The 27,496-nt window shown below is 25.9% G+C and overlaps 2 protein-coding genes across 4 annotated transcripts; one reads left to right on the plus strand and one right to left on the minus strand.

Moving 5' to 3' along the window:
• Nucleotides 1-141: 141 nt before the first annotated feature.
• Nucleotides 142-11,326, minus strand: LOC129963028 (spartin-like). 3 transcript variants are annotated; one of them, XM_056077035.1, is made up of 7 exons: nucleotides 11,174-11,326; nucleotides 6,933-7,668; nucleotides 5,978-6,175; nucleotides 4,041-4,235; nucleotides 2,685-2,846; nucleotides 1,840-1,930; nucleotides 142-1,739 (listed from the first exon to the last, which is right to left on the minus strand). In XM_056077035.1, the coding sequence occupies exons 2-7, from the start codon at nucleotides 7,660-7,662 to the stop codon at nucleotides 1,568-1,570; spliced, it is 1,548 nt and encodes a 515-aa protein (XP_055933010.1). In that variant the 5' UTR covers nucleotides 7,663-7,668; nucleotides 11,174-11,326; the 3' UTR covers nucleotides 142-1,567. The 3 variants fall into 3 exon arrangements, with proteins under 3 accessions (XP_055933010.1, XP_055933009.1, XP_055933011.1); XM_056077034.1 differs by lacking the exon at nucleotides 11,174-11,326 and adding an exon at nucleotides 11,050-11,164; XM_056077036.1 differs by lacking the exon at nucleotides 11,174-11,326 and adding an exon at nucleotides 11,050-11,164 and having other exon boundaries at nucleotides 1,617-1,755.
• A 294-nt stretch (nucleotides 11,327-11,620) lies between these two features.
• On the plus strand, nucleotides 11,621-24,742 carry LOC129963924 (transmembrane protein 184C-like). Its single transcript, XM_056078518.1, has 9 exons — nucleotides 11,621-12,146; nucleotides 13,803-13,839; nucleotides 13,950-14,152; nucleotides 16,155-16,229; nucleotides 17,067-17,160; nucleotides 18,914-19,026; nucleotides 20,572-20,671; nucleotides 22,743-22,917; nucleotides 24,387-24,742. Exons 1-9 carry the CDS (start codon nucleotides 11,893-11,895, stop codon nucleotides 24,605-24,607), a joined length of 1,272 nt encoding a protein of 423 aa, XP_055934493.1. The 5' UTR covers nucleotides 11,621-11,892; the 3' UTR covers nucleotides 24,608-24,742.
• Nucleotides 24,743-27,496: the final 2,754 nt, after the last annotated feature.

The following is a 27,496-nucleotide window of genomic DNA, read 5'->3' on the forward strand; positions in this document are numbered from 1 at the left end:
ACTGAAAATCAAAAACAAAAATAAAGTGTACAAACATATTTATTATAAGAACAATCTTTTTCATAAAATGCACATATAATAACAACCTAATTATGTTTCAGGAATGCATACATTTATTAAAGCTCATTAACTTAAAAATACTAAATAAAACATCATGCTTACACAGAAGTGCAATCTGACAGTCATAAAAATTATTGCAACCAAAAATGAATAAACTATATGAAAATTTAACAAATAATAACATACATGTTTTAATATAGCTCTGGCTTAAGCTGCACCAAAATTTGTACACTTTTAAAATAGCAGCAATAATCTCAAATAGAAAAATATTGAGCTATAATATATAGTATTATTGCTAGTTAATATGCAAAAGATTTTCATTGTGAATTTTGAATTTATTACATAAAAATTTTATATTGCAAAAAGAGGTCACTCTTGTTATTTAAGTAGTCTAGATTAATTATTTATACAGTTGATTTCACAGTTAGCTGTGATTTATAAAATTAAGCATTTCATTTTGACAATATACATCCCTCAAGTGCAGATTATTTTTCAAATATATAAAAGAAAGGATAAATATTCTCCACTTATATAATATATTTAAAGCTACCCATAACTGTTTGAATAAACATGCCTTGTCAAAAGAAAATCACCACTAACCATAAAATATACAATATATGCCTGTAAATTATTTCAGCAAATTAATATACAAATAACAAGAAATAGCCATTTGTGAAATGTAAAAATGTGATTTAGTTTGAATTTCAAAACACATTTGGCTTTAAAGCATTTCAGTATATAATAAATTAGCAGTATGTAGCTCTAAAAATAGGTACTTTTTATTTATGAAAATATATATCTCTTTCTTCATAGTTCATTATTCACATTTAAAATGACAGCAGAACTAATTCAGATATAATTTCATATAAGAAAAAAATCACTGGATTGAATAATTACATAACATTGAAAGCAATTGACATGTCCAATAATATTTTTTTATGCTGCTAAAAAAATATATTTTAAAATTTACTTTTAGCAATATAAAAGCAAGATAATTTTATTTTTGAAATCAGATCTTTTATAAAATGTCCTTGTATTTTCATTAATTATAAAATCTTTATTAAACAGAACATTGTACTAATAAACTACTTTTTTAAACTGCCAATAGTACAAGCATTTTTTCACTGCATGAAAAATATTCAAAAGTTGCACATACATGTAGAATAATTGCACTTACATTAATTCAGTTAAACTGGTGTAAAAGCATACTTCATTAAAAAAATGACAAGTTTTACTATTTGTAACATGAATTGTCAAAAATGTGAACTACTCTTATCTCAAACCAAGATAAAATTTGTAATTCAATATTAGTTGTGTTTTTTTTCACACTAAAACTAAATTGTTACATTAAAAAAGTTAGAACAAAAAAATGCTTATTCTACACAACTAAAAAAAAACAAAACATAATAGTTGTGTAAACCAGTAGGAGAAAATACACATAACAATAAAAAACACCAGTACTGAATAATTTCCATTGTTAGTTTTGTAACTGCCAATGTAGATGATTTTACTTTTTAACATTCTCGGCATAATCTTTGAGAACTGCTTTTCCAGCATCTTTTGCTGTGCGCTTTGCAACTGCTTTGACTCCAAGAGATTGAACATTATGAGTTGTGAGAGCAAGATTTCCAATTGAGTACACAGCATTACCTACAACTTCACCAGCTTCATTACCATACCTAAACAAAACGTACACTGAGGTTATCATAGTAGATATATATATATGTATTAGGCAAAGCAAAGAAATTTTTAAAAGAACTAGGTATAAACATGTGTTACTTGTGTCCTACAATGTTCACAGTTTCAGTACTAAGACTTTTAGCCAGTATTCTTGCTGCATTTTCCAGTCCTGAGTAAATAGTTGAAAAACCTACAAATATTACATTTTAGTCTATAAATGTTTTGCATCGTTCATATAATTTTTCAATATAGAATTATTAAAAAATTATTGTTAAATAATTTTCACGAGAAGAAGGATGCGCAAATTCAAAACACTTTATACTTTATATCTAATCAGGTTATGTCTTTATGTCAAATAAAATCAGGTTAATTTCATTCATGTATGCACTGTTATTATATTATATTCAAAATAAGATATCATATATAGAACTATTTCCCTATTTTTATATATTTTCCCTATTTTATAATCGGTAGTATTTAGATGTTTCAGACAACAAAAAATTCCACATAGAAAGGACAACTTTTTTTTTTCAAATGAAAAATTATAAATTATGAACCTAATAAAACCTACTTTTGTAAAGAACAACAAAAAAATGTAATTAAAGAATTAAAATATAGGCTATTATAAAAACTAAATTTTTAAAAATTATTTTTTAATAAGAAGTACTACAATAAAATTATTTTGCTCCTATTCAATTAAACAAAGAAAATAAAATTATATTTAAGTTACTAAATTAACATGAAATGGATGCATACCATACTATTTTTTTTAATAATTAACAGCAATTTTATTCATCTTTATTTCCAATAATTTCTTTAAATAAATTTATTAATTTTTTTAACATTCCATATGTAATAAGAGATGGTGTTTAACATTATATTTTTTAAAAAGCTTAATGATAAATTTTGTTTAAAAAAGGTTCAATGCATTTGTGATTTCTTACTTTGTACACCGCCAGCTGCTACAGTAAGTACACCATCTACTGTATCTTTTGCTTCTTTAGGATCACTTTTAAATGTTGAAGTAAGAAATTTCGTTCCTTGTTCACGGATGTGTGGGGCAAGTTGTGCACCAAGAGCAAAAGTCAAATCTCCCAATTTCTTCACTAAATCAAAATAATCATGCAAAAAGTCTAGAATTATTTTAAAGCAATAATATGAGACATTCTTCAATCAAGAATACATTAGAACAACATACATGTTATTGCACAAGGCAAGGAATGCTAATGATTACATTCTAATTTAAATATCTTCATAATAATGTAATACGATAAATTTAAACGTGCATTTTTTTCACAAGAAATTTTAAATCGTATGGAAAGTATATAACAATCTTTATTCATTTTAACAATTCTGATATTAAATCTATATTTTTATTAAGATATAGATTTTTTTATTAATCATAGATATGAATAAAATATTTCAATTTCTTAACATTTTAATATGAATGTAGTAGCTTAAAAGAATATGCAGGTATAGGATGACACAATTGTACTGATTTATTAAAGCTATATTTAACTCTTATTAGAATATATCAAAGGAAATACATGTTAGAAACATCTCTTTGTATTTATATAAAGTAAAACTTCTACTCAAATAAAAGTAAATATTTTAGAATGATTAAAAGATTAAAAAAAATGTTAGTAAGATAAAATAGGAAAATTTAAAATCACATTTAATAAAGTCATGAAATTCCATAAATTTTTTTTATTCATTTGTATATTTTTCATATTATTATAGAAGAGAAATAGTATTTTAAATCCTTTCTTAATGTTTTCAATTATATTTTTTAAGGATTTAGATATAGGATGGAAATGTGATTCTTAAGATTTTTTTTTTAAACACTTTTGAGAAAATTTGGAATAAAGAATCATTTTTTTAAAAAATATTTTGAACATACATTAAAAATCTTATCTCAAAAATCATTAAGTTTAGAAAAAGGAACTACTCAGAACATCAACATTTAAAAACTTAGGGTATGAATTGTTATAAAATGGTTTTAGAACATATTGTAAACACCTGGAAAATTTATTTTTGCATGTCTTTACTTAAATCTCAAAACATTCTCTTCTTTTGTATGCTAATTAGTTTTATATTTTCCTTCACATTTCAAAATATATTTTTAAAAATTACAAAGCTAAGTTAAGAGAAGATCTATTTAAAACAATTTTGGTCTTGTTTCAAGAATCACGAAAATCAAGCCTGTCTATAAAATACCAAATTACCTTATTTTTTTAATTACTTAAATTTTATTTTAAAATATCCGGAAATTTCTCCATGAAAGTAAAAATTAATACTACCTAAATATCCTGTGGCTCTTAGGGCTACTCCCGAAGCTTCATGGGCAATTTTCAGTCCTTCTTTAACGCGAGGATCAATAGTAACAGGTGTAAGTTCGGGTTGTATCTTTTGACGAGCTTTGGTAGCCCCTTTGTGAATTAAATCACTACTAACTTGTGCTCCCTTTATAATACCAGCTGACAGATACTCGGCACCTTAAAGGTTCAAGAAAATTTATTTTAAATTACACAAAATTAAAATGCTTGAATATTATAATTATTAAGCATATAAACATGATACATTTTTAACAGACAGCATCAGTATTACTGCTTTTCTGCAAATAAATCAGAAAGTTGACCCATTTGAATGAAAGTTGAATGTCCAGAATATGACAAAAGATATGATAAAATTGTTTTCCAACATGACACTTAAAATCACTTATGGGATTCACCACATGGCACTCTTTCAGACTACTATTTGCTTTGATCCTGTTAGAATGTTCAGCAAATGTTTTTGAAGAAGGTACAATTCTGGTGCAAGTATAAAAAAATTCACAAAAACTTTTTTTTTTTTTTACATTCAATTAATTAGTCTTTTTTTTTTTGTGAAATTAATTGCTGCCCAAAAGATGAATAAATATTATAGTTTCTAAAAAAGAAATATTTTGAATAAATCAGTCTCTAAATTTTTTTATAATAAACAATGTCTGTTTTAAACATAAAAAAAAAATAATGCTCCTAGTTGTACACTCAATAATACATATGCAAACATAGACAATATGATCAAAAATACTAAACACTTTTAAATTTGCACTTATTATTTTATTTATTATTATTATTATTATTTTAATTTTTCTCATAGAGGCTGGACAAAATGAATTTCTACCATTCAAAGGAAGTATCTAAACAGGCATTTTATAGTAGAGATTCAGGCATAAGGAAAGGAACAAATAAAAAAAATAAATAAGAACAAATAAGGGATAAATCAGAATAAAATTTGGAATCATCTCATTTCAAATCAAATACAGAAATCGTTAACAGAAAACTTAATGATTTGAAATTTCATCAATTCTTTTAATGCAGTATTTACATGCATATCTGTAGAAACACATTATCAAAAAATATAAAGTTCTTTTTTTTAATTACATATTTTTCCAAGAGGTATTTTTTTGTTTACTTAATAGAATTTTTAACTATGTGATACAAAACTCAAATATGTGACAATATGCCATTGAAGTATTTAAAAAAAACTCAAAAAATATTTTGAATAATTGAAGAAATAAGAGTATTTGAAATACATTTTACTTTACTGCATAACAGCATATAAAATGTTTAAAAACTGATATTGTTTAAATTTGAATAAGCAAGTAGTTATATTGCTGATACTTCTTTTTATAATTTTAAAGCCAGATATGCAGGACAACTTATATCAAAATTTTGGTGATGTACTGTTGATTCGGAAAGACACAGCATTACAGTGAGTTGTTTACATTTGCTCTTTAAAAGAAGTAAAATATTAAGTGATTTCTTTCAAACAGACAGTCTTTAAACTTGAATCCTCAGTTATATTAATAAAGGTGAAAGATGTGCAAAATTCTTCTCTGCATACTTATAAATTGAATATATAATTTAAATTGCAATAAATCAACTATAGTAGAGTGAGAAATTAATGTTAGCATATTCATATTATTTAATAAATGTTTAAATAATATGAATATGCTAATGTTTATGCAATAATATATGCTGTTTATATTATTGCATAAACATTTTAAACTGCATAATTAAAAGCATCTGGACACCTTTATGCTGAAAATACGTTTCAACATGACAACAACAACAAGATTGATTGATTTCAACAAGTTTCCATCCACAACATGAGTTATACAAAGATGTTTGCTGACATGAATGTTGAGAAATTACACTGGTCTGTTAAGAATAAAATCAGTACAGAAGTTTACCTGTAACTAGACCTTTAGAAATTGTATCACTAAACCTTCTTTTATCTGCATCTTGTGGCCTTGGGGATGCAGCCCTTGGTATAGTTGTTTCACTCCATTTCTCTCCTTTTAAAGCTGTGAGTTGATTTAATATTTCTAAAAACTGAGTTCTTTGTTCTGGGGTAACAGATGAAGGCAATATCACACCAACTGCAGAATCTAAAATACAAATTTAAATGATCTAAAAAGAATTACACTGCACTAAAAGATAAATTTTAAAAGTGGATAAACAATAATGATACAATGCCCTTTACACACTTTTGCAGTGATAATAATATTGTTATAAATTTATAAATTGTTTCACTGCACAAAAAGTCTTCTTGTAAGGAAGATAATTTTACAGATAGAATTATGAGTACTGATTGGATGCAGCATCAATGACCCTTAGCCTTGGTAACAAACCTAGCAATTATTTAGCTACAAAAATAAAGTTCTTAGGAATCTTGGCGATATCTTTATTAGGACTCAAGTTCCAATATTTGTTATAAAAGCTTCTTTGCTCTCCCCTGGAATCCAGAAAAAGCCAAAAAACAGAGCTGAAGTGAACAGTAATCAATTAAATTGAGCTCAGGCAAGTAAAACTGAACAGAAACTGAAAGTTGTGATTTACTCAATTTCAACTTATGACCACTTAAAAACTTTTTGCTCTAGTTCATTAAAGTTTTCAATTTTGTTTGGTATATAATTATTTGCTTTAAAAACATAATGTGTTTCAAAAGTAAAATAATATTATTTATTAAGAAATTAATAGGAAATGTTTATATATTTTTAATAGTGTAGCATTTAAAAATCAAGAAATAATTTTATACATATTTTTTTATGAAGTTCTATATATCTATAAATATTGAGTTCTCATTAGTATACACAAATCCAGATAAATAACTATTTGAAATATTTATTTTAATATAATACATACCTCTACCCACTCCAACATTTGGAAAAAGAAAGGCACCATAACCACTCTCTAAAGCAGGTGATTGTCCAGGTACTAATGGATATGTCCAACTTCCAACCTGCAGCCAAGCTGGAGGCCTAATATCAATTGGACTTTTCTGATCAACAAACTGGTAAACATGCAATGAAGATGGTGAGTGAGGAGCACTCACAGATCCATCAAATGAAACAAAAAAAATCTGAACATCTCCAGGTATACAAAATAAATCAATAACTTCAGAACTCATTCTACGCCCATTAGAAGCAGCATTCCCATTCAACTCAGAACTTCCAGGACATGAAGATCGCCTTTGTGAGGTTACTACTTCATGTTCACATGCCTCATCATAGCTAGGGGGCAGTTCAAATGGTTCAGGAGGTGTATAAGGAGGAGAGGCTGGGCTGCTTGGTGGTATGCCTCGAAGCTGACTCCGTACCATCCGTAAGGTTCTTTCCATCTTTTCCTGCAATTTCCGAGCATGCTCCCATTTGGGACCAGTGCAGAATTCATGATCACATCTCACACTCAGAGCTTTGTCAATTTTTTCGAGACCTTTTGTGTACATATCACGAGCGAGATCAAGCTGATCTTGCTCTTGATATGATAGTCCCTGAGAAATGTACAAATAGGCTTCATCATGATTAACTTGAATTTGATGTATCAGTTCTTGATGTTCAGCTGATAGACTGCTTTCAGATGAACTAAGCGCCATAAAAATCTGAAAAATAGAAATTATATAGATTAGGATTCTAAATTAGAGAGATTAGAAATGATGCAGATAAATATCATAGAACAGTTTTTCAAATGCTTTTAAAATTTATACCATAATAAAAATTCAAAAATATATGTATCACTAAAATATTTATAAACATTTAAGGTGTACGTACACACTTGAAGATTTTTTTTAAAATTTTAACTTTAAAAATCCAGTTTTTTCACAGTAGGTTACTAATATATGTTTAAACTCATTTCAGTGAGAAAAAAGTATATTGCACTAATTATTAATTAATTAAATAATATTTAATGAGCTAATTAGCCTATTTTTTGAAACATATCTTAAATTCTAATTTGTACAGACACACAATTCTAGTTGGAAATTATGCCTAATATTAGTCTTCATGTTGTCTGCCTCAATCAAGTTTTAAAAATATATAGTTTTTTTTTTTTTTTTTTAACAATTTTTCATCAACAATGAATAGAAAAAAGCGAGATTTTTTCTGTGATTTTAACTTTTAAACAGCTATTAAATTTTTTTTTTTTAATATAACTTTGATTGAGGCACAAAACATCCGCTATTTCATACGGATTATTTTGATATATAAATAACTGTATTTCGTTAATTTCTTGCTGAGTTATAATTGTTTGAATGAAGCAACATAGTTGAAAAATATCATTCTTCATAAAATGAGTTTTAAAAACACCGTAACTAGAGTTTTTAATGAAAGCACCTGAAGAAAAAAAAATTATAACTCGAGAAATATTTCGAATATTGACAACATCTTGGTATCTTTTGAAAGCTAAAGGATCAGAGAACATTATTAAGCAATAAAAAAATATTTAATATTTTGAACGATTTTCGAAGTTTCAAGTGTGTACATACACCTTAACTCTAAAAGTAGTGCTTATAATCAAGGAATAAAACATTTTTAATTTTTATTATTTAACTATGTTTATTGATGCAATTTTTGTTATGTAATTAAATATAAGGTATTAGGAACCAAAAATGAAAAATTTAAGTATCAATAGATTAAAACAAAATGTTAAAAAAAGAGATGGATTGTTTGACATTTATTTTGAATATTTAAATATTTTATGCAAAAATTCTACCAGCAAAAATAATGTAATGAAATATAATTATATCCCACCCAAGATATTAAGAATTCAAACAAAAAAAAATTTAATAAAAGGTTTTCCAATTGTTGTAAAAAAGAGAATCACCCAAAAATTGCATCTTTTAAAATCTATTTTACTTTAGCATCAAAATAGCCAAATTGTACTCTCTACACTCCATGAAAAAGATATTTATTTAGAAGCAGATTTATAAAATGAGAAAAGATAATTTTGAAAAGAATATTTTGAAATGAGAAAAGATAAATTTGCACTTTAATTAAGAAGGTCTGAAGAATTCAAGGAATAAAAGTATTTATGAATGGACCAATATCTAGCTTCAAAATAAATTATCATATATGTACTGAATATAATATTTTTAACACTTTGAAAATGTTGTTTAAAATTTAGTTTTGTAATCACATTTAATAATGAAAATGTTCTCCATATTTATTAAAATTCATAAGAACTAACTCTTGAGTAATTATTATCAGAGTGATTATTTTTCAAATCATATGTTTAATGCTACCTAGTCCAGAAGTAAATAAGATAACCTTGCTACTTTTAAACAAGCCATCACCAAGAATTAGAAAGTGAAATGAGAAACATTATATTTCACTATAACAAATGTGACACAGTCTTTCAATAAATATTCAAAAGACCAAAGCAATCTGAGATTAGGAAAGTTTATTCAGCAGAGTGTTTGTCAAATTTTCTCTAGTTATTAGCCTTTTCCTCAAGGCCAGTTTCTTGTCAAACCACCAATCTGATAAGGAAAATCTATAATGGACAGTACCTAGCTGAGGATTATGATATCAGAAGTAGTCTAGAATTTTCTACAATTACTATTTGTCTTCCTATTAAACTTTACTGGCTGTTTTTTTACATGAATAATTTTTTTGTGTGTGTGCACAAAATGAATTTTAAATTATAAAAGATAATGATCAAATTTCTGAAATTCACTAATTGTTACTAATGCTACTAATCCTAATACAAGATATAAAATATGTTATGGTCTACAGATGAATGAATATAAGAACCCAACAAACATTTACAGAAATATAACTTCCAAACAATATTCCTATCCATCTTTCGGTCATGTGAATGTAGAAAAGTAATACATTTGTAATGGTCAAGTTTCACATTATACTATAACTTAATATTAGACAGTAAAAGCAAAAGAAATAAGACCCTGAGGAGGATGGGAAAATAGCCTTGGCTATAGTCTTTCTAAATACAGATAAAATGAATTTAATTTATGTGTTTTTTCTTAGCATTCATTTTAACAAGATTTAGCCTTTCATGATCAATACTAGTAACTGTTCATGGATGTATATAGTAACATCAAACACTATGAGAACACTTATCATCAAAAGCATTTAATTTGAGAAATATATATACATTATCTAACAATAATGTTGAATGAATATAAATTAAAATTAAACTATTATAAGAAACTAATCTAGTTTTCATTTCTAAATTATTTTTTTAAATAAATGGTCTGCAATTTTTTAAAGTTAATTTTCTTAGCAAATCTTTCTATACAGTAAACAATTAATTTATAGTCATTAATTACATAGAAAATATTACAAGAAACAGATACAAGTTACAGCAACCTTGTTTTAAAAGTCTGAATAATTATATTGATAGTATTACATAAAGGTAGAAAAAAAATTCTTTTCATAATTTGGATTACAACAATATTATTAATTTATCTTATAATATTTTTTTCTATATATTACTCCATTTTTAATATTTTTGGAGCTTTAAAAACATTGAAATTGTTTATTTGATGACAAAAATTAAATATTAAAAAAATGTGATTAACATATATACTCACAAAGAAGCAATATGCCTCAACAAATAAAAAATTCAGAGAACAAAATGAACAATAAAATTTTCTAATTTTAGAAATATAAAATATATATGTGCATTGGCTTGTATGAATTAAAAACTGCATTTTCTAATAGAATCCTAATAACTGAAAACAATTCTCATACTTAAAAAATAATTTAAATAAGCTTCTCATTCTTGATTATAGAATAAGCCATTAAACTTTTCCCAAATTCTCCATAATTCTGAGAATCAGTGTCTGTACCTAAGGAGAAATCCCAATACAGAAATAAGAAAATTTTGGATATTTGGTACCTATGGTTATGAAATTATATATTATTAATAAATTAAAGATTTTTTTTTCCTTGAAGTTTAGATATTAAATTAAGGCTAAGAAATATTTGATCTTATACCGGCATTTTATAACTGATATAATTACCTTTCGACGAATGTATATATTATAAATATAGCACACGAGCGAAGAAATCGGTCGCATTGTGCACTTCTAACACACATAAAAATTGTTACTAAAGGGAAAATAGTTGCGTAAGTTAAATACTTACAAATTAAGCAAAAATTGTGAAACAAAGGAACAAGGAAAAGCTTTGACAGGTCAAGGGTTATTAAATTCTAGAAGTTCTATTCCCAAGCAATCCTGACACAAGATGACCGAATACCTCATAACAACGTCTGCTGAACCAACCGACTTTTCTTGTTTTCAGTTTTCCTCAAATTGTTTTGTTGCCACCTAAATATAGCACACAAGTTTAATCAGCATTTTCAGAGCAAAAAAAAAAAACCCTCCTAAATTAAAATATTTAAAAACTTATTTTATGGAGACATTATTCAGTACATTTGTTTATTTATGTAATTTTTTATTGTTTGGTCACTTAATTTTCTTTAAATCACAATGTTATTTTCTCGGAACCTGGTGAAGAATATCTCAATTAAACCGTGAAATGTAGAAAGGAATTTGTTCTTTGTTTCAACTCTATAAAGTTGAATCTATTTCAGATGTAAACAAATATTTCTGGTTGGTAGTAAATAAACACTCTATTTTATCTAATCCAAGACTTTTCGAAATTATTATAATAATATTGCGAATGTGTGCTTAAGAAGTGTACAGTTCCATATATTTTTTGTTTTTGTTGAAATTCAATGAAGTGTCAACATGACTAAGTGAAAAAAAAATGCATTTTAAATGTATTACGTTTGTTAAGAAAAATGTAATATTTTCACAATTTCTTTTCTTTAATTAATATGCAATTGAATTGAATTCAAAATGTGCACAAGTTGGTTTATGAGAAGATGGCGAATGTGGATTCGTCCTGTCGTTATGATGGCTTATGGCTTGATTATTTTAATTATCTTGCCTTTGTGTGCTGTGAAATTTCAACAGAATGGCATGTCACCTCAAATGCAAGCTTGGTTTACAAGTGGAATTTTCGTATTAATGGCCTTGCCAATAACGTTTTGGGAAATCACACAGCATTTAGTACATTACAATAAGCCTTATCTGCAAAGATACATAATAAGGTAATTCATAATTTTCTTTATTTTTCTTTAATATTTCTTCATTTGTTAGTTATTAAAATGAATTTAATTGTTATTATTTTCAGATTGATTTTTTTCAATAATTATATAAATAATACCTGTTAGATGCTTATTGAACTGTTTCAGTTGGTGAAACAAAGCTTCCATTATTACATAATGGGACAATATTTACCAGCATGTTAAAAAATACAGCATGATTAACATAATCATTTTGGTTGATATCTGCTTTAATGTGTCACTTCAAGTTTTCATTGGATGTTAAACTTTTATAACTAAATATTTTTGTATTATTGAATTATTTAATTTGATAAATATTGTTTAATTAAAATTATAGCCTTTTTTTTTTGTTGTTGTTGTTATTGGTAGTTTTAGGTTCAAAAATAAATAAAGTCTGTTCTTAGACTGTATCAAATGTAACAAAGTGACTATAATTTTTAAATAATGTATTTGTATAGTAATGAACATTTTTCTGTTCCAAAATGCAATGCCAAGTCTCAGGTTACTTTCTTTTTGTTATAATACTGATTTAATTATTCAAATTAAGAAACATATTTATTCGTATCTTACTGATTGTAGTATAAAGTTTTAAGTCAGAATTATGTTCAATTTAACTGATCCCTTTTCAGCAAGTTTTTTTAGTATAGGATAAATTTCATTACCTAAATATATCTAGCATTTCATCATATTGTACAATCAGTGAATCAAGCATATGGATTTCTTTTATATAGTTTTATTTGTGAATATGTCTCTGTAAGTTAATTATTCATTCAATCACTCTGTGTTTTTAAATTCTAAGATTTCTTTTACTTGGATTAATAAAAGTACCTAATACATAAATTTCAGAAATTTAAAACAACAAAATTTAATTTTGCTATCCACCTCCTTTGTTTGTTAATTTTATACCATAAATATATTGATACAAGAACCTGTTCTGGAGCATCCGCTGCAGGAAAAAAAAATCTTTATCCACACATCCATCAATACATTGATTATTATAAAATGTTATATAAATTGTGTGAAATATTTTTATTAGTTTTTCATGCTTAGTTTTTGAAAATATATATCCGCAGAATTAATCTTTTATTATTTTGGTGCATTTTTAACAGAATTTAACATTTTATTCAATCACTATTGGCCATCACAGGAACCATTTTTACTACAGATGGTTATATATTATGTTCCCTTTAAATAATATTCTCAGACTAAATCTAGCAATTTACAGAAAGCCACATTAGTCACTTTACATAGTAAAACATGCAGTGTGACTGGCAGCCTTGAATGATTATGCCAAGTTCAGTTTCCTTTGCTCCTCATCTAGAACCCCATTGCATTAGTGAAATAATCAGATATCAGGCACCAGTGATCCCCAAACTGGCCACTGTGTTAAAGTAACATAAGTGGAAAACTATCAAAAAGAACATTACAAAATTTTATCAAATAACAAATTTTGCATTTGCATAATAAATATTTTATTTATATATATATATTTTGGTGAATTATTATGCCTATTAATTTTTACTCCACTGAAAGTTTTGTTTTATTTTATTTAATAAAATAAGTAACATAGTTAAATTTCATCTTTCCAGAATGAGACTGATTTTTTCTTTCAAAATAATCTATATTTTTTCACTTCTTTAGAATACTATGGATGGTCCCAATATATGCTTTAAATGCTGTGAGTATATTAATGTTTGATATTTTTTTAAATATTTAAAATGTCTTATAAAAATATTACATGCATATTAAAATATATATTTTATAATAATTATTATTTTTTTTTTTTAGTGGCTTGCCTTAACTTTTCCAAAGACTGGTATTTACTTAGATACATGTCGAGAATGCTATGAAGCATATGTGATATATAATTTCATGATCTTTTTGTTGAATTTTCTTCATTATGAGATGGACATGTCTTCCACATTAGAAACTAGACCACCTGTTAAATACATATTTCCACTGTGCTGTTTTCCACCTTGTCCTGCTGGAAAGTAAGAATTTTCAGAATGTATTTCTGTTTTAATATTTTATGCTAGTTATATTACTGTATAACAGATTTCAAGTGAAAGTTTTTAAAAAGCATTAATAATAAGAGTCTAATTTAAATTAAATCATAACATTTTGAGTTTGGATTTTCTATGCATATATCATCCTTTCTGTTTTAATGTTAATTAAAATTCATATTCACATATGATATTTTTAATGATTATATTTATTTCTTTTCTTCTAGAACTTAAAATATTTCAGCATTTAAATATGAACCTATTTCCAATATTGTATCTTAATATAATTTGTTATTAGAAATATCCATGAATTATATATAAATGCATATGAATATATAAATCATTTTAAGAGTTTATAATGCATACTAATTAGTGCAAAAAAACTTTAAAGATGCAAAGGAACTTCAATTCAAATATCTTTCACAATACAGCAAGGAATTTGAAAACAAATGGAAGGTCATAGAGATTTTTTTTTTCCTTGCTTGAATAATTGAAAGATGTGTCATTCAGTTGCTGTTTGTTTGCAGAAATTCAACATGCTGTTCATTTCAAGTATCCTAAGATGACCACTTTCCGAGGATCCTGTCTCACTAGGGGGTGGGACACGGAAGGATGTAAACATTTCCGGAAATTACTTTTTTGTTAAATGTAAACATCTCCTCCTGTCATCTTTCTTCCCACCCCTATTTTGTCAAATTAAACCAATTCCTAATGTATGCACAAAAGTGAAGAGGGTTTTAGAATCTGTTGGCAAACAATAATCAAATGAAGAGAAATCCGATGTGTTCATTATGTGTAGTTATTACTACCATACTTTAGAAGAAGTAAAATTTTACTGATAGTGATTTTCTTGACTATTTTTAAAAAATTCTGATAATCAAATTAACATTAAAACGAGTAATTCATGAAAATATTGCCATTCATTTAGGTTAAATTTTTTAATCTGATCATCTTGGTAAATCATGGTAAATATAATACAGCCATTTCTTGTGTAAGTGGAAAACTGTCATAAACAAAACAATTGTACATCAACTCTTTACTATACATTTGACAGTCTTGCATGTATTTCATTAAAAAAAAAATTCTATCATTTCCAAAGAGATGTTATGGAAATTAATTTTACATTATGTGTCATTTTTCTGTAGTGATTCCCACAATAGAGCTTCCTGTGATGGAAGTTTGTGTTATCAGTCCTGTTTATGAAAGGCTGCAGTCGCTTGTGATAGCATATTTAATATATTCAATAGCTTGAGATACTGCAAATCTGAATGTGATGCATTTAAAGGTCCTTAGTAAATGTGTGAGTGGCAGCTATCTGGAACCATTTTATTGCCCCGTATTTACTTTTATACAATTAAGACAGACAGACCTTATCTTATAAAAATGATTGTACTGCCTGATTTACTAGCAATTGGATCAACAATTCATCATAAGTTGCATAATATTGATATAACAGAGCAATAATAAATTTGTTCTTGATTGTGAAGAACTTGTGTGTGTGTGTCTGTCTTTCATCGCTTTCAGTTTAATTCCTTTTTTCTTGTATATGCTTAAAACAGTAATGATATCAAGTTACTAGGGGAGCTTGTTTCATTTAATGTGGCAAATGCCGTTGTTTTTAAATTTCAGGATTTTTTTATATGTAAATAAATTCATTACTGTATAATGTACTATTGGTGGTCACTTGTTTGTTGCAAATCTTTCATTCATTTTATTCATGTCATTTTAGTTATGATACAAAAAATTTGATAATAAATGTCATCTTCTAACTTTAAAGAATGGATATGTCGGTGTCATTCTATGCTTAATTAAATGAGTATATAAGTATGTAAAACCAAAACAGTCTTGTTGATTTGTTATCTGCTTACATTGAAAATGTAAATAGAAAATACCTGAGACATCATTTCTTAAATTATATACAGAAATTTTTAATTTTAGTTAATGATTAATATTCTTTAACTGTTCTCTTGTTTTGCCTGCCACTGTTTAGATACTTCATACAAGCATGTAAACATGGTATTCTTCAATATACAGTTATTCGTCCAGTTACAACTTTAGTATCTTTGTAAGTATATTACCTTTTCTCCTTTTTGTAAAACTTAATAGTAATGTTATTTTAGAATACTATTTTTCCATTTTCAAATAAAATTTCAAAGATTTAATTGTTTAAAGTTTTTTTTTTCTAATTTATCTATCAGCTATTTATTTTAATCTCTTAATTTCTAAAACATAGTTTTTCAATAAATTATGAGCATTTTTTTTGTTGTTATTTTATATCTATATATAATTTGATGTAAAATAATTAAAATTTATTTTGTCTTATGTCATAAATGTTTATTCTATTTGAAGAATCATGGAAAGTAATTTTGATTTCAAAATAATTTATGTGTCAAATTTTAATAATAATTGCTGCATATTATTTATTATTGTTTTTCTTTTCTTTGCTTATATATTAAATCAGTATAGAAAAGAATAATTAAAGTTCATTCAAGGATTACATTCAAAAGAATAATTAAAGTTCATTCAAGGAAACAAAATTATTTACTTCATATTGCCTAATTTCATTTGTTTGATTTCATTATTAAAACACAGCATCTAAAAAATTAGATAGTAAACAGTTTTTTGCATCGTTGTAATGTTATGTGATAATTTTCTTACCATTATATCAGACCAAAAATCTCTATAAACCTTATTCTTATTAATAAGAAAGTGCAAGGTAAATTATTAAAACAAGTAGCAAGGAATTTCGGTATCAAATTCAAGATTTTGAGTGGATGTGCATTTAAAAATTTCAAATAGGAAACTAATAGTTATTTTATTGCTTATTTCTTTTCAGGTTTTGAAATTATAATTTAATTAATTTTGTTGTTTTCTTAATTTATTTTCATTATACAATTTTTAGAATAACTGAGCTTTTAGGTGTTTATGGTGAAGGCAAGTTTTCTCCAACATGTGCTTATCCTTATGTTGTTGCCGTAAACAATGCATCACAATTTGTAAGTATTTTCCTCCCCTTTCAGGTTTTTTGTTCTTTCTTCTCTTAAAAAATTTATATAGCATGTAATCAATAAACTATAAAATATTGAAGTCGGTGATATCTTTGTATGGGTTTCAATTTTAATTTTGTGATCGAAATGTTAAAACTTTTTTTTTTTTTACATTATATATATATTTATACTTTATATATATATATATATATATAACTTGAGATATTGGCAAGGTAAAGATGAAGTTCCTTTTTAAAATGAATAAAAAATAGGTAAAATTAGCGTATTCTGAAGTTTTAATGGAAAAAATTGCACAGCTTCAATTAATTATATTAATAGTTGAATGTAACATTACCATTCTTAGTTTATGAATGGTCTTATGTTTATTGTTCTTAAAATATAATAAATTAATTTTTAGTTTCCCAAGAATAAAACAAAGGGCATGTAGGGGCATTTTTGTTTTGAATCAGTTTTTATTAATTGTCAGTGTGGTCAATGCAACCTGATTTGGAAATTTTCAAAATGTTTTATTTTGACAAATATATATTTTTTTAATATGTTTATGTGCCATGATATGATAATAAGTTCATGGGTTGTTACTTCTTTTGTTCTAAAGTTTCTTTTTTTATATGTTATATTTTTGAGATGAAATGCTAATTTTATTTTTCATATCTTAGCTTGGGTATTATGAACTTTTTATAAACTTTTTAAATCTTGTTACTGATATTATTTGTTGGCTTTTTATGTCAGAAAATAATATTAGAACTTAATTTCTTGAACTATCTTGATTTTAAATAATAGGATTCTGAACTGTTTTCTTTTCTTTTAATATGACCATTTCAATAACTTTTCACAACTTGTTTGATTCATGATTATAAAAATGTGTTCATTTTTGCTTTTTATGTTCATATCCATTCAAAAGAACTAAATTTTCAGTTTGCATATTAAATTGCAGAATTAAGAATTACTAATAATCTTTTAAAACACTTGTACAGAAATTCTACTAAAAAATCCTTGTGTATTCTGTCGATTAACTTTAAAAGTTTATGTAAAAAAACTTAATTCTTTCCTCCTCAAATCATCTATCCTGTTATCTGTAAATTACAAGGCATGATAAAATTAATATTTATTTTTCTAATAACAATTGCATTTTACAACTTTTTATTTGTTTAAACTTATTAGACCTATTAAGTTTTCTCTTTAGAAAATTATTTCACTAAAGATCATTAAAAGCATATATTTAGTGATTTTAATGGAATTTTCATATATACATGATTTGATAGTTTTTGTGATTCTTGCATCTGTTTAATTAAACTCAAAATTTTAAAGGAATATGGATATTTTGAAAGGGTGCTTTTATATCAATGTTACTAACTATAATAAGTAGGTTTGCTCTTTACATTATCCTTTTTATATGGGAATATTTCAAACAAATCCGCATGATAAATTATAATAACCAGCTTTAATGTCATTTTAAGTTGTTTTGTGTTTAGTTTTTTATTAAAAAATAGTAGTAAGTTTACAGATATCAATATGATGCTATTGATTTTTTTTTTCTTTTTATAAAAGCCTTTTGTCTCTCCTCATTTAGAGTATAAACTGAACTTTTAAAAATTTTAGCATGTGATTAATTATTATTATTATAAAAGTTCTTCCTTAGCACATGAATTTTTCACTATGATGTTGCATTTCTTCTAAAGAATAAACTTATCATTACAAAAAAACTGTGCTATATAAAACAGCATTTTTTTTGCATATTTAGGTAGCGATGTATGCTCTTGTGCTTTTTTATCAAGCCAACAAAGAAGAATTAGCACCCATGAAACCCATTGCAAAATTTTTATGCATAAAAGCCGTTGTATTTTTTTCTTTTTTGTAAGTATTTATATTGTAAACTTATTTTTCATTAATTTAGTTTCTGGTGCTCAATAATATAGTGCCTGTTTAGTGTTTATATTTGTAATATTATTCAGTATTATAAAATATAAAATTTTACTATACATTTGTAAAATCCTGTCAACCAGGAATGTTGTTGATCATTTTTGCCAAAACCAAAAAAATGTCTCCAAACAACATGCTTGTCGTAATTTTTTTAAGTTGCAGTGCTGTTGTATAGTTTCATATTGTGCTCGTTGATGCATCCCCCTTCTTTTTGATGCCAGAATCTCATAACTTTGAATATACTCAATTGCATTTTGTTCTGTTGTAGGTAGATTCCCAAATTTTTATCATTTTCCTGTGTACAAGCTTAAAAGTTAACTATTAGAACTGAACTCTTGTTTAAAGAAACACAAATAGTTTACCAAAGTAACAACCATGTATTTGGTGTAAAATTTTCCATTGTTGGTGCAAAAATCATGTTGTTAGGTGACTTTTTTTGGTTTGGGGGAAAATGATTTGTGCCAAATTTCTTGGTCGATGGGATTTTAATCATATACTGATTTAATGTATTATTATGTTCCAGAAGGATTGTTTACTAAAATGATATATTTTTTCATGTTAGTGTTGTTCAAATTTCAGTTTTTAAATAATTTGTTGCTGAAGAATTTGGTAATTTATCCCATATTTAGCTGTGAAATTAAAAATTGACTAAGCAAAAAGTGAGTCAAAAACTAGAGAACATAAAGCAAAAAGTTTTGATTTATCAAGATAATCATAAATATAAGGTAGAATGAGTAAAGTTATATTAATGATTTGTTTATAAACTTGTTAAAAAATATGTTTAAAGATTGTGTGCTTTTAGATAAGTAGGATTAGCTTCATGTATCTCTATGCATACTAATAAATGGCATTGTTTTGAAATTCTTGTCACTTCTTTGTTGCTTTGAAGGCAAATTTACTAAGGAAAGGCAATTGAAAAGTTAAAATAAGTTGAACTATATGCAATTTGATGTTTAATGGCTGTATATAATCACGCTTTTGTCTCCTAGGATTATATTAATAATATAGTTTGATGTTTTTTACACTAGTAATTTGTCTTTAATTATTTTATTTCCTAAAAGTTTGTGTTTCAGCTATCTGAAAAACACATAATGTCATACATATATATTATAAGAATGACATAAATGTGCATTATAAGTACAAATAACTTTTTTGTATTTGTGAATCAGATTTTGTTTATACTTTTTACATATAGCAATCATTGTAACTAAAGAAAATTGGTTTTGAATGTAAAGAGCAATTTTCTTTATATTTCTCTCCTTTTAATATTTACTCCTTCAAGTTTTTATATTATCTTATCCTTTACTGTACATCTTCTATAAGTGCAAAACATAGACTATTTATGAACCTGATGGTTTATCATCATTCAAAAGTTTTATATTAACTAACTTTGTATGTTTTTCCCAAATGTTTTATGTCTTATATTTCATTGCATATCCATTCTTTCTTCAAATAACAATAAACTATTTGTCTTTACAGCCAATCTGTAATCATAGCTATTTTGACTTATATTGGTATCATAACTGATTCATTTGCTGCTCCTGGTTCAGATGTTGCTGAAGTTGGCAGAAGTTTGCAGGTACTAAATACTAAATTCCAAGTGAAATCACAGATATGTAAAGGAGTCAATTCATATTCAGAAGATACATATAAAATTACCATAGCTAGTTTGATTTTGGAATCTATTGTGTATGTTTCAGTAGGAAAAAGAACACAATATTGTGATGTAGTGTAAAACATGAAAAATTAGATGATCAACACAGTTAGTTACATATGAATGTGACCAGTGGCAGATTTAGGCTACAGACAATGCACATTATGAGACTTCCCCTTTTGATAATTAAACAATTTATTATAGTAACATTTTTAAACATAATCTAGATTTTAATTATTTGTTTTAGTATGATATTTATTGGTAATTCTATAAAAATATCTATACTTTTATTTATATGTTTATTTATTTATTTAAAGTAAACACATTTCAGAGATGACTATTTACATAGTGCATGAGCCAAAAATGTACAGAGAATATTAAAACATACACACAAAATAAAAGCAGAGATAGGGTCAAAACCATATATAAATGCAAACACTTAGCAAGGTTAAAAAAATTAAGAAAAAAGCACAATACTAACAAAGAAGCATGAACACTCATAAGTATCATAATAAGTATAGGCAAAAATAATGTGTAGTCAAGTATAAAAAAATAATGTAATTAAATCAATAAAAAAAGAAGTAAAGTCATGTAGATAAAAGTTAAAAACAACTCGCTTTTAAAAACACCAGGAATCATATGATTAATGTCAAGTTTCCAAGAGTTCCTATTAAATGCCTTATAAGATTTATATAACTTGAACCTGTTAATATAATTATAGAATAAACATTTGAATATTCTGGTTTCTTAAAAATCTTAAGGCTTGATTAATTCTATATCAGCTCAGTATATCAGTGTTGTCACTGAAGCCATTAATAACCTTATAAAAGAAAAGAACTTAAGAAACATCTCATCTATAGCACAAACTAGACAAATGTAAAATATTTTGGAGACAAAAAGATATACTAGAGAGTAAAATTCATTTATCTTGTAAAGGAAATACCACAAGAAATTGGTTTGAATACATTGAATAATTTGAATTTCAGTATGGTAATTAATATCCCAAAGAATGTTATAGTATTTCTGACACAATCTAATGTGAGTGTAGTATAAAACTTTCTGGAAGATTTCTCTGGAAAATTCCCTAGTTTTATATTTGAGAATTCTGAGCCTTCAATAAGGTTTGAAAGCCATGAAATCAATATATTGGGAAAAGTCAATGAGGATACCCATATTTTTAATTGAATATAAGTATAATAAAACAAGATCATTAATTTAATAAATATGGTTCAAAGTCTGAGCTTTTCTAGTATAACTAATAATTCTACATTTATTAACGTTCAGGTGTGACTTATTGTTCCGTTCACCACTTAAAAAGAGAGTCAATATCTCTCTGTAGAAGGATAGAATCAGTATTAGAATGTATTAAACAAAACAACTTCAAGTCTTCAGCAAATAACAGACAAACAGTGTACTTAAAAATACTTGTAAGGTCATCAATGAATAAAATAAAAAGCAGAAATTCAAGATAAAGGCCTTTGGAATACTTTAAATTCCCAAGAAATCATATAAAACAGCATTATTAGAATGGATACTGAGAAAATTATTACATAAATGAGAATGAAATCAATCCATCTATAATGTTAAAGGCTTTAGAAAAGTCTATAAATGACTTTAAGTTGTAAACCAATTTCAAATGAGGAAGTAATTTTATTTGACAAGCAAAACAAATTAGTGATTGTTGAACATTTTGGAATAATGTTGAGATGAGAAAATTAGATTCTAAATATGCATGATTCATGCTGGAAAAGACTATTATGTGTTATACTTTAAAAAATTCTTGACAGAGGATTTAAAATAGTATTAGGATGATAATTTTTACAATCTTGTGTATCATCTCTTTTAAAAACAGGAATTTTTTTTTGTTTTCAGACATTAGGAAATAAATTAGATCTCAGAAATAAGTTAAACAAAATAATATATACTTTGTATAAATAGACAAAATTAATTATTTTCTACTAATTATTATTTTTTAAGCTTTTATCTTCCATTTCAGAACTTCTTGATATGTATAGAAATGTTCATTGCTTCGGTTGCCCATTATTTTGCATTTTCTCATAAGCCATATATTGACATGGCAGCCCAGCAAGTGCCTTGCTGTCTGTCTTTCATGAGCATGTGGGATGTTTCAGATGTAAGACAAGATGTTTCAGATCATATTCGACATGTTGGTAAGTTCCTTAACTAATAGACAGTGATTAATGATTTAAGTTTATCTGTAAAATAACACATGCACTATGAAAAAAGTTTTTTTTTGAAAAAGCTCTTACAGAATAGATAGTGGCCTAGAGTTAGCCAAATTTTGTATGTACTTCTTCAATATTAGGTATCAAAAAAGTTTTTTTTTATTTTACTTGGAATTTTTAATTAAAAATTAATCAAAATGTTTGTTTTTTCTTCATTAATTGTAAAACATTATATTGCACAAAAAGTTTAAAAGAATAGTAAGTTTTTGTAATAATTTTAATGATTAAGAATGTGTGTGTGTTTTTTACTATTATTATTATTTTGATTAAACATTAAAACACTTTTTTTATTATTTAAAAATAAATACATTCCTTTGAAATAATTTTAGATATCGTTTTAGAGTTATGACGTGTGGAAAAATTCTGTTTTAGAAATAAGGAGAAATAGGTTTAGAATTTACATAATTTAATTCATTTGCTGGTTTATAAAGTATATATTTTGTGTTATGAAATATTATGACTAATTTTAAAGTTAATCATAAAATACTGATAAAAAACAACCAAACATTAATTAATTCATTTTTAATTTACTAGTACAAAATTCATTTTGTTTTAAAATTCAAAATATCATTCTGAATGAAATGAAAATTGTTTTTAATGACATATTAATTAAAAAGATTTACATAATAATTTTAATTAGGTTGATTTAATTCATTTGAGCTTTCTCAAAATACTTTTTGGAAATAAGATGAAAAATTTGATCAAACCAAAATCAGAAGAGCATGTTTTAGTTGCATTGCATAAATACTTCTATATTTGAATTAAATAAGAAAATTGTCTAAAAGACAATAGAGAAATATGTTTGTAAACTGATTTACATAGATCCTATTAGATAATTTTGAAGCAAAAATGTTTGTTGTAACAGCAAAATTGATTGCTTGATGGAATAACTAGCAATATTAGATTGAAATTGCTGATTATTCAGTGAGTTATATCTTTTTCTATACTAAAGCTACAAGAATTCAAAATTTGCACTGTTGTTCCATGTTTCAGAGATAATGACTAATTTGAAATGATTTAAGTTTCAGTTAGTTAAATATTTATTTAAAAAAATACTCGTACGACATTGAAAAATATAGTATTTTCTTGTTGGGTAATTTTGAAGTTGATTTTTTTTGTAACTCTTAATATAATTATGCATTTAATGGTATATTAATATTCGATTTAATCGCTCTCTCTCACATATAGGGGAGAGTGATTCTGTAATAAATATTTATTTATATTATAAATAAAAAGCTTTATCACTATCATCTGTTGTAAAATTTTAAAATAAATATATTTTATTTATTAGTATAACTATTATTTTCTCATATGTCAGTTATATTTAGTATCAATATTGACATAATAAAATTAAATTTTAAAAGGTATTAATTTTTTTTTTTTTTTTTTTCTAGGAAAAAGAGTGAAAATGTCAGTTTCTGGTAGGCATTTAGCTGGAAGTGAAGAAGAAAAACAACTTCTAGTCCCTAACCATGAAATGGAAAATCCTTCTGCATCATCAGTGAACTATGATAGTATAGGATCCAGAACTGCATATGCTAGTGCTTCTTCTACACAAAACAAAAATAATTTTTATGAAGAACCTGAAGATCTCAGTCATGAAGTTCACACATAAAATACTATTATTTTGTAAATATTACACATGCAGAGCCAATAAAATGTACATAATGCACAATTTTGTTAGCCGGAATCTTTATAAAATAATTTGTATTATACCTAACAATATATAAAGCATATATTCAAAAAATAATTAGAGCAGTTTTTTATTTTACATTGAAAAATATTGATCAATTAAAATCCCAGCTTTAATTATTATAAGAATTTCCTTTGAAGAAAGTATCAAGATTATTAAAGCACACAATATTAATCGAAAAGACAAGAAGACTGCATTCATACAGGAATTGAGGTTATATTTTATGAATTCAAGTTAATTTATTATCTTTCTTTAAGATATCACAAATTAACTATTCTGATCTACTCTGAGGCGCACGAATAAATCTGAATTAGCGGACCACTGCTATAGCACTACCAGGAACTAAGGTCAAGTGTTAAGGGCCAACAATGGACATGATACAACCCTTCCCAAGGGAAATATGTTCTGTCATTGGCCGCACACCATTTCCATTGTACCATTTTTACCAAGCAGGGTGGCAAGAATTAACTACCCAGCTTCTCACCTTATATCTGAGGTGTCTCCCAGTGGTAGTCTATAATAAGATATGTATTACTGGCAACATTTTTGATAAACTTTTATTATTTACAACTAATCTATACTTATAATAAAGCTCAATGTGTGTGTTGGCGCTCTACAGACCAGACCATTCAACCTACAGCTACCAAATTTGGCATGTGTATACCTTGGAGGCCGGGAATGTGCACCTGGGGGTTATTTTTTCGAATTTTTAATTAGAATTTTATTTATTTAAAAACTAAGCAAAATTTTGGAGTGTTTCTGCTATAACTTCCGAAAATATTACCGCACAAAAAAGATTTTTACATGAAGTTAAAGATCAAAAATTTATCTTTTAAATGATACCAATGTTTTAACCTTAAAATTAAATTTCTATTTTTAATGAATTTTTAAATAAATATTTTAACTATATTTTTCAACAATTTTTTTCGTGCAAAATAAAAATAAAATTTAAGTTGCACGAGCACATTTCGCATTCATAGGAAAAAATTAGCTTTTTTCAAAGTGTTGCCATCCATTGATTAAAGCTCCAACTAAAAATAAATTAAATCTTTTTGGAAATGAAATCTGCAAAAATATAATTTTCGGCACATGTCTGTAGGAAATAAAACAAATAAGAATTTTTTTTTTTTTTTTAATAAATTCAAGAAAAATTATTTTATGATCTTTTACACTCTCTATATTATTAATCCAATAAATCAGCTTTATTTTAAGGCAAGTTTTGTTTAATATGAACAGGATATCTATTCAAATCAGGGCCACACAGCTAATTTGTAAACCTTTAGTAAGACACAGATCTGCTAAAATGGTCTAAATGGAAAGTGATTATATTTTATGTAACTTGATTCAATAAGTGCTCTAATAAATAACGAATTTTTGATTTTACATAAAGCTTCTGCTGTGGAAATCACGAATAACAAAATGTTCTTGAAACACTAATATTTTAATAAAACGAGTTAATTTCCAATCAGCTAAATCAATTACTTAAACTGACTAATTTATGAAAATTTATATATCACTATTCAATAAAAAAAAGGATAATTTTAGAATTTTCATCGATCGTTTCAAAGAAAATACGCCAATCAGTGCGCAGGTTTCTCAAGATTAATTGGCCTAAGATTATGAAAATGTTGAGTTTTTCTAAATTTTTAACTTTCAAAACTTCATAAATAAGTCTTAGTTGATCGTGGAAAATAGAAACATTCATTCATTTATTTAAAATGTGGTGTGTCCAGAATATGATACCTTACTGCATTAAATTTGGACTTCATAATTTTTGAAATATATTTATAGGCCGGAACAAAATATTATTGTTGATTTCCTTTCAATCCTTTTGAAAGCAAAACTAAAAACTGAATTTTATGCTGAATCTGAGAAATTTTTGAATTATTGTTTGAGATATTACATAAATTATGAAAAATATTTTGTAGTTCACATAAGACTTAAATACCGAGCAATTCTTTTTGCATACTCATATTCGATGATAATAATAATAATAAATAAATAACAATAAAGATGATAAATACAATAAAATGCTTGGTTTTATTAAAAAATATCTTTATATTAATTGCAATTTCATCATTTCCACTTTAAATTAAAGTTGAAGTTTTACCAGAAATGACAACAAATTAGGAAAATATATATAGTAAATTGAATGAAACGATCTAAACAGTATAAGTTTGGTATGACTATCAAAATTTGAAGATTAAAAATGTTTTATTTGAGAATCTATTAAGACAGCAATTCTCAACCTATGGGGCGCGCCCCCCTAGGGGGGCGCGAGCACACTAGAAGGAGGACGCGAGAATATCCAAGAGAAAATATTATTTAAAAAAATTGATTAACTGACTGTAAGGGAAGCACACATACACATAGAAAAGAAAATACATTTCGACATATTTAATAACTTATTAAAGCAAAACAACTTACTTACTCAAAACACTAAATTAAAAACAAATTTAATAATTATTAGTGACTTTCTTGGGCCTGTCTTGCAAAGCAAAGTTTTTCGAAGGAAGGCTTGATATTAGAAATAGCCACTCTCAGTTCTGTTTCTATATTTTATCTTCAAAGAAGCCACAGCAGAAAATCCAGTTTCACAAAAGTTGGATGTTGAAAATGGTAATAGAATGTGAAATGCCCTTGTTTTTAGTGCAGAAAAATCATCCTTACTCCTGCCCAAAATTCAAATAGTGTTTTATCACTAAATTGTCTTTTAGTTTCGTCACTTGTCGTGAAGTCTAGGAATTTTTCTTCCTCATCAATTGAGAGTCCTTCGGAAGTCTTATGAAATGGATCTTTAACCCACTCGTA

This window comes from Argiope bruennichi, chromosome 3 (assembly GCF_947563725.1).
Source record: "Argiope bruennichi chromosome 3, qqArgBrue1.1, whole genome shotgun sequence".
Lineage (NCBI taxonomy): Eukaryota > Metazoa > Arthropoda > Arachnida > Araneae > Araneidae > Argiope > Argiope bruennichi.